We start from the raw sequence: 11,630 nt of genomic DNA on the forward strand, positions 1-11,630 counted from the left end.
AAATTTGTTTTATTTCCAACCTTTGGGGATCGATGCCCCCTGACACCGACCTTTTAGAAATTGGCTTATTTTGAAACTTTTCTTAAAAATCATGCGACTTTGGTCCCTTTTCTTTGATTAAAAATTCTATATACACATTTTGATAGTTTTTTCACAAAATATATTTTGTTTCTTACATATTTAAAATGAGTCCAGTATTTACTTTTCAAAGGTGCTTAAAATTTAAATCTCTGGCAAGGTTTTGACTGATTTCATCCTTTTTATTATGTCAAAATTTATCCGCAAAAATGTTCAGAAATAGTAAGAATTATTGCGCCGTTCTTGTAGCTTAGCATTTCCCTAAGTTATTTGTGTTAAATTCATTTTCGTAGCTCCCAGTACAAACAAATAATCTGCGATAATTTATATACAAGCTTAAAGGTCAAACTTTGTTATAGTACTTAATTGTTATCTACTAATGTTACTTTTGTGTTATATTGATGTAAGTACTTTTTAACTGCAATTTTCTTTCCATAATAAATGCAAAATTTGCATATTGCGTATTTTTAATATATCCCTCATCAACAGGTTTTTATTTTAAGAGAATTTTTTTAATTTTTTTTTTTTGCAGAAAATGATCTCCATTAGCAATTTATCTATTAAAAATAATAGGGCATAATCATATATGAGTCGGGTTTAATGTTAGGTGCAGCTTTTTTTGACAGATTCCACTGAAAATGATATCAAAGTTATATGTAGCCTAAGAGTCGATTTTATATCGACTATGAATATGCCCCAATAAGTTACGAAAGGTAAAATAATGAAAGTCTTTATATACTTGGTATAAAAGATTTGAATTACTTGAAGAAACTTTTTTTCGGCTGTGACACTTCTTTTGTGACTTTCGAAAAATTTTCAGCGGTAACACTGGCTATGGCCTGCCGACCACACTTAACATACTTCTTATTAACTAAACATACTACTTATTAAAATTTCATTTCAAGAATACCACTGTGTCCTACTGTGGTAGAAATATGTAATTTTAAAACTTGAATCAAAGAAATCGGATGTTTTGCTCTCACGTTTTTTGGGTTTTAATTTTATATATAGTATAGATTGAAGTCGGTTTTGTTGTTTGCTTAAAAATTACTTGTTCTTATTCAATGTTAAAAAAATAGTTCATTCGAAATCACATTTCTTATGCCGAATTCCCACTAGGCATTGAAATGATAAAAAATTGGAGGCATTTAAAAAAAGCCATGCGGAAATGAATTTAATGACTATTTTTTTAAAGTAATGACAAAAATATTGTTCAATGCCCAAGTTTGTCATTAAAATTTCTGCCATTTAATGCCTAGTGGAAATCCAGCATTAGTTGTACTCATCGTAGTAAAAATATGCAGCTTCTGCTGACTATAAAGGAGTTGTATGGAATACAATTTGTTAATAAACAGTAACCGTAGATTCTTAATGATACAAGTAATTTTTAAGCAAAAAACAAAACTGACTTCAATTCTCATATGAAAATTTAAGATTATCGTTAATTTCTTCATAATCCGATGATCGGATTTAAGCCAAATTAATGCGGGCCAACCTGCGAGGTAACACCTTTCCTTCCTTAAAACAAACTACCTGCATATAAATTCATTCAAAAACAATGTGTTTTATAATAACAAGTAATGTTTAAGCAAACAAAACCGACATCAATTCCAATTAAAAATTTAAAATTATCGTTAATTTCTTCAAGATTCAATGATCGGATCTAACCCAAATTAGTATGGGACCACCTTTGAGGTAACACCTTTCCTTTAAAAAAATATAGAAATCGGTTAACGTGGACCAAAGTTATGCTGTAACATACATACAAAAATATATATTTATATATTCCGGCGAATTAATATCCTTTCTCCTTTTTGTGAAGTCGGTTAAAAAGTATTTTTGGAACGTGAACAATTTAACAATCCAGTGAAAAGAACCCGATTAATTCAAGGATAATCGTAACAATAGTTACAGGAACGCGCTATTTTAGCATTCTTTGGCTATTTCCCTTACGTTTATTTAATGTTTCTTATTTTTATATTTTAATGCTTACGTTTATTATTTACCATGCTAGTAAAAATATCAAACGTTTTCTTTGAACACTTTGAACAGTTTTGTAGCCCATTCAATTTTATTTTAAAGAAGGGCAAAGTTTATGTAACTAGGACTTTCTATTGATTTTTGGAATTTTTTTTGTGGAAGGAGTTGTGGATTTTCTCCATACAAAAAAATTTTCGAACATACTTCTTTAGAAGAAAATGTGTGAACAAAAAATTGTTAAAAATCAACACTTACCTAGCTACTTTAAACTTGCACTTTGTATTACTAAATTAAAAAAATTGCGTACTCAAAATAATTCTAAAAAATGTGATTGAACAGTTTCAAATTTCGATGAACATTTGTTAAAATTGCGGAAAAAGTAAAAAGAATCGGCCAAAACCGGCCGATATTAGCCGATGCCGATTAATCGGTCAGACTCTATCAATATGATATCGACAATACTAGGGAAACATGTTATATATGCTTTAGAAAATACACTTAAGTATCGGAAAAAACACTTGTTTAGTATTTCACTGGCTACGTTACACTTAACATTTGTGGTACATTTCATTACCACTTCATAGGAGTTCTAAACAACTTTTTCGCTAACTTGGAAACAGAATACGTTCTCAACTAATAACAGGGCAATTCTGGCAGCTGTCTTTCAACTCACCACAGTCTTTCGAAAGACAAAAGTCTTGCGTAAGATAATTGTCAATTCTGGCTACCAGCTTGAAAGAAAGCTCTTTACCATGATACAAAAAAGAAGGTAGTTCCATTGTCACTTTTTCGTCGCCATATTAACCACCTGACAATTAAGCAGATTATGACATTCCGTGCTACCCCCCATGATACAAAAAAATATTTTTTTATGTAAAACATTAAATAAAATAAATATTGTACATTAAAATTTGTTTGAATTAAAAAAAAAAAAATACATAAAAAGAAAAAATGAGCTGTTTATTTAATCAAGGCCCGTATACAAGACATTTATGCAGAGGTACAAAGGTATGGTTCTTCCAATTCCCCGTTATTCCGCACATTCGAGAGAAGTGGTTGCTGGCATGCGGTGTTAAGGAGTGTGACTTTGCAAAGAATGAAATGTCGTTAGCCAAGAAGACTGCACGATTAAGCCGAAGTGCAGTGCCAAAGTGTAAAAAGTAAGCATGATAATCGCAAATGTGACCAAATTTTGATATTCATAATTTTCAGTAGTGAATCAGAAGAAACGGAAGAGAATTTGGAAAAATATCTCACGTATTTGGAGGGGTATGTGTGTTAAACTTTCTTATAAGCAACACAAAAAAAAACCTGTTCCTTTGAATTTATTTAGAAGTGAAGAAAATCTGTTTGGAATTGAACCAACAGGGTCTTAGGTCGAAATGAAAACATGTTGTGCTCAGAAGCCAATGTGGAGAAAACAAATGATGCTTTAGTAAGTTTTGAACCTAGAGGACTCACACTCACACATCATGTCTTCAAAGAAATAAACAATGTTCCCTTGTCACCAGCAGAACATATCGAGGTAGAAAATCGTCTACTTTTATTACTTTAAATATAGATTATATTGCAAACATCCGTATACATATCTGTTGTAGCTTCAAGAACAGGAAGAAGCCAATAATTTTTTGGATCGCATGACCGCGCTGAGTGATATTGAGTTCGATGGCCTGGAAAACTTTGGCGGCTACATAATTTCAAAAATGGGCTTGAGTCAATTTGGATGCGAACATCTGCTGAAAATAGTCAACATTTTACGTATGTTAATTTACTTTCGGAGGGGGGGCTTTATAAACCAAAACCGGAGTTTTTAAGTTTTTTGGAGCAGGCTAATGCAATTTTTATCAAAATTAATGGGGATCTATTAACCACAGACCTAAATTACATGCAAAATTTATTGTTAAACACGAACATTAGTTTAGATCAAAAAATTCTAAAGCGGTTTTATTATGTCCTACACATTTTTTCGGATTAGATATCTTAATAATAAAATAAAACAAAACAAAATTGGCAGAGTTAATAAGAAAATGAAAAAAATTTTCGCATAGCCAATCACTAAAGATTTAGTTTTAATTAATTTTAAAAATGTTTTTAATTCAAAACGCTACTATTTATATATCAAATTTTTAATATAAAATATATGGATATTAACAATGTTTTTCTTGAAAAAATACTTTGTCTAAAATAAATTACTTAAATAAAATTAAAAAACTTTGAAACTTATCTTAAAATATATAAAATGGATACATGCCAACAAAAGTATTTTATTTCTTAAACTTTTTTCTTTAGCTATATTATCAATGACTTTAGACAAAATATTTGAATTAATTTTTAAAACAAAGTATTTTCCTTACTAAGTTTTTGTGTTATATGCCTCTTCATTCAGCATTTATGAAATCCACCATTTTATAAATAATATCCAATATATGATTTGAAATTACCCTCTCCTACAAATTTCCGATGTAGCAACGCTATGCCAAATGTTGACATCAGGGAGAATGTCAATAATCTGTTTTTTAATCAAAAAAAAATTTAAATGAAACTACCTTGTATTTTTGTATCATGCTCTTTACTGTCTTTTGAAAGGTTATTGAAAGATCTGCTAGGTTATGCTGTTCGACTTTTAGCAATAAGGTTTTTATAAATCAAATAAATTGAAAAGCCAAAAAGGAAAAAAATTAATCAGAAACAAGTAAGAGCAGCGCTGTCTTCGGCTATGCCTTTCATGAGCAGCTGAAAATTTTACTTTAACAGATTACTGCATTTGAATAACTTTATATATTCACAGCAGGCATAGATAGAGGAAATACATATATAAAAAATCATATCTAAACAATCAGAGGTATGGAAGATTTACCTTATATTGCACCAATCTAAGTAATTTCCACTGCTGTGTGATCGGTACGTAAACCGGTAACACAATTTAATGGGTTTAGCTTCCTACATAATGGAGATACATATATCGCAAAAACTGGTATCTGAACAATCAGTGGTACAAGAAATTAAGATTATACAGCATAGATTTTGACGATTTTCTCAGTAGACTTTGTATTATTATTTAAAAAATAGCTTACGAAATTTATCGGTTTTAGCTGCCCAAATAAAGGAGTTTTACAGTAAAACCCCATATCTGAACAATCAGTTGTATGGGGGCAATAAACAGGTTATAGTGACCCGATCTTTGTTAATTTTACTGTAAACTTTCTGTTGATAATGAGTGAAAATAGTGCGAAATTTCATGTTTCTAGCTGCATAGATGGAGTAGTTATAACAAAAAAATAGGTTGTAGCGACCCGATCTTCTTCATTGAAAGTATTCTTTTGATAATAAGTGACAACAGTGCAAAATTTCATGTGTCTAGCTAATGAAATGGAGGAGTTATAACGAAAAATCGTATATCTGAACAATAAGTTGTATGAGAGCTATAGGTTATAGTGGCCTGATCTTAGTAATTTTTACTCTAAGTTTTCTGTTGTTAATGGGTGGAAGTATTGCAAAATTTCATGTTCCTAGCTGCATAAATGGAGAAGTTATAACGAAAAATCGTATATCTGAACAATAAGTTGTATGAGAGCTATAGGTTATAGTGGCCTGATCTTAGTAATTTTTACTCTAAGTTTTCTGTTGTTAATGGGTGGAAGTATTGCAAAATTTGATACGGATATCTCGAAAACTGAGAGACTAGATTGCATACAAACAGACGGACAGACAGACAGACAGACAGACGGACAGACGGACATGGCTAAATCGACTAAGCTCATCGTTCTGATCATTTAAGTATACATTTTAATGGGTCTATCTCTTCTTATTCTGGTACTTACAAACATCGGACCAAAGTTATAATACCATTTCATGCTCATGAAAGGTATAAAAAGGAAATGAGAACCCCGGTTCGAATCGCAGCTGGGGCAAGTTTTAATTTTTATTTCTTTATTTTACCTAAAATTGGTTACAATGACAGAAGCCAACAATGGGTCCGAGCCTAAGACATTCAATGTTAAATATAAATACAAGTTAAATTATGTACTTGAACCAAAGTTTGAGCTACTTAAAATCACATAGTTTTTGGTGTACTCTAAGCCTATTCCAAAATCCTGCTCTTACAGGGAATACTCAACTCGCTCAAATTTATTTTCAACCTCTTACACGAACAAATGAGTAAAATCCAATTAGTCGGCTATACTCGATAGAGACCAAATTTGCAGGCACAAATAAGCGTAGGTATATTTTGAGCATGTTCTTGTTTTGGTGGGAATTAATCATATTTTTTGGAATTGGTATATACATATTCTCCAACAAGAAAACTACTGTTCTTTTGAATATGGTGTGCGATATGTGCAAATTTTTCTTCATTGGTGTTACTAAATATTTTAAAATTCTTATCCCACACCTTCTAACTACTAAAGGCCGTTTTCACCCAACTCTGGTTAACACTAATCCACAGTTAAACATCGTTACCTACATCACTAACTACATGCATATAACATTGGGCCGGTAACGTCGGAAATGGCGTTTAACTAGGGATTAGTTTTAAGCAGAGATGGTGAAAACGGCCCTTAGGGCCGGTTACTCAATGCCTGGTTAACACTAATCTCCGGTTAAATATAGTTATCGACGTTACCGACTCCATGTTATATGCTTGGAATCGAAGATATCGATAGCGATGTTTAACCGCAGATTAGTGTTAACCAGACGTTGATTAACCGTCCCTAAATGTGTCTTAACATCTGTTATTTTTTGCTTTAACTCTGAAAATTTAGTTGTCAAACTACGAAATACCAGTTGATATTAAGACGATGAGGGTAAGAAATTCGGTAGGCAGATATGTTTTAACAGTAGAAATTCATGGTCTCCACCTGACATATGTTTTAATACAGCTTTTGTAACATAATCTAGATGTGGGTTTATATCAAATAGGGTTTACTCACATTTTTTACATGAATAGTATTTGTATTGTCTTCTTTATTAAGATTTTGCACACTGTCTATTCCATCGAACTCCGGCCCATTGTCGTATGAGTCACTTACGTCGATATATTCTAATTCTTCATAAACATCAAATGGTTTCATTTCCTCATGCATTTCTGCCACATTAGTGGTTTTCATAGGTTGATTGTCATTAAGATTTTTTTCAGAGTCGGGTTGAGGTGGAATGGCAATTTCATTTTGGAAAGAAATATTTTTAGCAGGAGCTTCGCGGTGTCTAAATGCTGCCTTTCGGACGAGATAAAGAATTCGTGCATAGCAAACCACAATGCAAATGCAAGGAACCATAAATGCAGCAATGAAGAGAAATTCTTTTGGAGTGTGGCCATTGTCATCAAGCAAAATAGAGCAGGATCCAATCGATGTATCCAATCCGAATCTACCCCACACACCTCGCCAGGTAGGTATCATTATGGAAAAGGCAGTTATCCATGTTCCCGCAATCATTAAGGCCAAATACCGACGCTGGTAGATTCTGGAATTACAATAGTCAAGGTTCAGTACATACGTAGCATTAATTCAAAATAGTTTTTGCTTTCAAACCGGGAGTACTGTCGTGGATGTGCGATGATAATGTATCTGTTAATAGTAATGAGTGATACGGTAAATAGCGAAACAGCTAATAAACCATAACGCATTAGAGGGAAAAACCTGCAAAGTAGATCACCGTGTATCCAAGACCTCCTCAAAAACGTAGAAGCCGCCAACGGGAGGTTGAAACAGTCAAAAAGTAAGTCCGATGAAGACAGATTCATTATAAAAATCGCTGTTGAGTTCCGCGTCTGCAATAAGGGAATATAACTTAGCTGTTTCTAAATGTTGCAAATCAGTGTAGAAAGTTAATTTAGCATACAGTTGTACCGCAGCATCCACTACGCTACAATTCCCGTCAGCACCCAAGTCCTACACTATCTCTCTAAATACACATACACAAATCATCTGAGCGCATGTACCTACTAGCATCCTTTTCCATGTGATCGACATTTATTCTGGTATTCAGAAAGCTGTCTCACGTTTCTAGTCTCAAAAAGAAAAATATTGAGGAAAAGATAATTACTTTCAGTTTTATTATTACCTTCCTTTTATTAGCTCGGGATGTAACTATGTAATATTGATGCGCCTAAAAGATGCAGCGAGTTCTATTCTCAAGTTACATACCTGATACAGTACGAATGACAATTATAATAGGGAGGTTTTAGTTTTTTAAACTATAATTTTATTTTATAGAACACGAAAATGAAGCTGTTTGGGCAAATGGCAATTATATTTGAATTCTAGTTAAAATGCCTTTATGTATTACGTATAGCTCTTATACTCTTATACTCCTATACTTTGATACTTTTTCATCTGAATTTTAAAGCAAACTCGTACTGTACATACTTTAGGACAGGTTTTGTTACATTAGCAACCCTATGAATTGTATGATGTTGTTGTAAAACGATGTATATAACTATAAAATTGAATTGATCTCAAACCACCGTCAGTAGCGCATTTGCTTTTTCGCTTATTTTCGCAAATTCACCGAAATTTTAGTTCCGAACCATTTTTCGTACTTTTTCGTAATTTTTACAAAATTGAAAGCAGCAAAAACCCTTGCTGCAATAGAAGCTAAGAAATATTTATTTAACAATTTCATTAAGAAATATAGCTAAATACTTTAATGAGCTTGAGGCCGTTTTTAATAAAAATTCTTGTGGAAAAAAACAACTTACATTTTGGTAGAAGTTATAGCTGCTATTTCGGAGATCACCACGTCTCCTCATCAGACTTCTTCACTGGGAATCGATCCAACGACCCCAGCGTCCAAAGCCAGTAGGCTATTCACTGAGCAAAGTTCGCCACGTAAACTGGTGTTGCTTTTTTCATTTTTTTTCATGTGTTAAGTCCAGATCGTTCGCGTTCGCGAATGTTAGGTAGACAAAATTTCCGATGTTGTTCGTACGCGTATGTACCATGCAGTGAAAACCCAAACTAGTCAGGAAAAATGCTAGTTTACAACAAGAATTTCCTGACTGAAACCGAACTAGTTCGAAAATTACCACACTTGTATAAAGTACAAACCGATTTGTTCATGCTTGACTTCCACAGTTTAATACAATAAAGTACACCAAATATTATAACTTTTATTTGGATATATTGTAAACCATTAAAGCGAGTACATATTCAGTTATACCAGACCTGTTAAATAATGATTAATGATCATAATGATTATTAAATAAAGCATGTTTTTTGGATAACCGGTTAATGATTAAATACCAATATTAGCACCTTTTTAATGATTAATATAATTAATTAAAAATTCTTAATGAATTCACTAATTTTAATTACATGGTTATTTTGTTGTTTTTGATCATTTTCAATTATTTTGTACTTTTTTTAATTACATGATTAATATAATTATTTGATTAATTTCAGTCATCAATCAACCAGCCAACTATAGACAAAAATTAAGAATATTTAATAACTGCATAAATTATTTATTTCTTTTATTCTTATCCAAATCTCAAATGTTATGCTTTCATTATTACTTTTATAAAATTTTTAAAAGAAAGGACTGAAATATGCAAAGTTAATGAATTTAATTTAATTTAATGAAAAGTTTTATTTTTATTTAAGTTAACTCGAAAATGAACTAAAGTATTTATTTTTAACTAAATTAAATATTATTAAAAAAGATGAAAAATATAGTACAGTAAAACCCGCTTAAGTACCTCACGAAAAATGTCAGCTTTTTGAGGTACTTAGACGAGTTGGGTACTTAAAATAACCCGCTTAAGTACCTCGTTGCAGGTACTTAAGCGAACACCATTATTGGTGTAGTTACACCTTCTTGTTAACTTGCATTTGTATGTATGTAAATCCTTGATTAAAACATGAACATTTAATTAAGAATACGAAGCTTAAAACCAAGATCGTAACATTATTTAAACAGATAAACAAACAAAGAAAACTTTATTAGAAAATAGATAAAGCAAAGTATTTAATTTTTACAAGAGTTAAGTTCTTTAAAATTTCATTGATTATACATATTTATACATTCATACAAACAGTGTTGGACATATCATTTTGGATCAATTTCAGAATAATATTCTTTGCCACTTCTGTTTATTTATTAATTTTTACGATTTTTCAATTAAAATGTAGTCAATTCCCTTACCATATAAACCTAAGCTTAAGATTTTGAAAAACACTTACAAAAAAAATTCATCAAAATTTCAAACTTACTTAAGCGGGTTTCACTGAATTTTTTGTACCTGAAAGCTTTTACTTTTAATAACATTTAATGAAAAATGCATTAAAATTTATGATCGTAAATTTTAAATATTTATGTATTTATTTCTCCTTTAATTAATACTCGAAAAATTTAACACTAATTACACTATGCGACAGTCAAAATCGGGATGGGATGAAACCAACGGGAAATGTTATATCGGTCAAAAACAAGTTATACGTGGCCCGGCGTTTCGCTGGGTCACGGGGCTCTGCCTCGGATGACCTCTCTCTTCCCCCTTACTCGGGGCATTCTATGGAAGAAACACAAATTAATAAAAAAAACAATAAAATCTCTGTGCCCTCTAACAGTGGGCAACAGTCAGCAGTCTCAGAGGTGCACGCGATGCCCAACGAGATTGCTGAACAATTGGCGATCGCAGCGGCCGAACTGGGTGCAAATCCAAACGGCCAAGGCGCTCAACCCTCTCGGGACGCTGTAATGGACGAAATGGACTTTGATCCAAACGGCCTTCTCATCAACCCGGTGGCCATGGATGTCGATATTGCCAACATGGGCTCTGGTTCAAATGGCAACGACATCCAAATACCCACACATGGGCGTCGCCAGGATCGAATTTAGGGGGGGCCCAACATATAAAAAAATCCCAAAATTTTCATCTTTACACATTCATGTTTCTGGCATGCAGGGGACGATATGTACTTGCCGATTTGTTTTACAAAAATTATTTAAAAAGCAGACGTCTCGGTTGCTAAGGAAACCGGTTAATCGTTTCTGCAATTATTTCACATTGATTCTCTAAAACAAATTTTCGATGTATTCTTAAAATGCATAAACTTTAAGGTAAATTTTATAGGAAATTAAACTAACAATTTATTAAAACTAGTAGTAACCCCCGAAATGTGGGTGAGTTCTTAGCTCAAAATTTATTTAAAGAATTTCGTGAAATTAATCTTGTATTGCTAGACACCTGATAACCCAGGATAATTTTTAAGTTCTTAAAAGACATTACTCTACTCTAAGCTTCGTGCAGTGGGCAATGAGAAAACCGTCATCTTTAAGGTATAGTCCAACCTTTCACAATATCTGGTATTAGTCTTAATCTGAAACGCAATAATCATTGAAAATTGGCGCCGTTTATGGTGAAANATCGTTTCAGGATAATTTTTAAGTTCTTAAAAGACATTACTCTACTCTAAGCTTCGTGCAGTGGGCAATGAGAAAACCGTCATCTTTAAGGTATAGTCCAACCTTTCACGATATCTGGTATTAGATTTAATCTGAAACGCAATAATCATTGAAAATTGGCGCCGTTTATGGTGAAAAGCATTTAATATCACACTTTCAAACTAAAG

At 32.3% G+C, this 11,630-nt stretch overlaps 1 protein-coding gene across 1 annotated transcript; it reads right to left on the reverse strand.

The window, feature by feature from the left end:
• Nucleotides 1-6,986: 6,986 nt before the first annotated feature.
• Nucleotides 6,987-10,566, reverse strand: LOC108369982 (G-protein coupled receptor moody-like; the record flags this gene model as incomplete). The annotated part of the gene is made up of 3 exons (XM_017625213.1): nucleotides 10,558-10,566; nucleotides 7,587-7,825; nucleotides 6,987-7,518 (listed from the first exon to the last, which is right to left on the reverse strand). Coding segments are annotated over exons 1-3 (780 nt in total), but the record flags the coding sequence as incomplete, so codon positions are not given.
• Between the last annotated feature and the right edge of the window lie 1,064 nt (nucleotides 10,567-11,630).

The sequence above is a fragment of the Rhagoletis zephyria genome, unplaced genomic scaffold (assembly GCF_001687245.7).
Source record: "Rhagoletis zephyria isolate East Lansing unplaced genomic scaffold, Rhagoletis_zephyria_1.1 Rzeph_scaffold_03944, whole genome shotgun sequence".
Taxonomy (NCBI): domain Eukaryota; kingdom Metazoa; phylum Arthropoda; class Insecta; order Diptera; family Tephritidae; genus Rhagoletis; species Rhagoletis zephyria.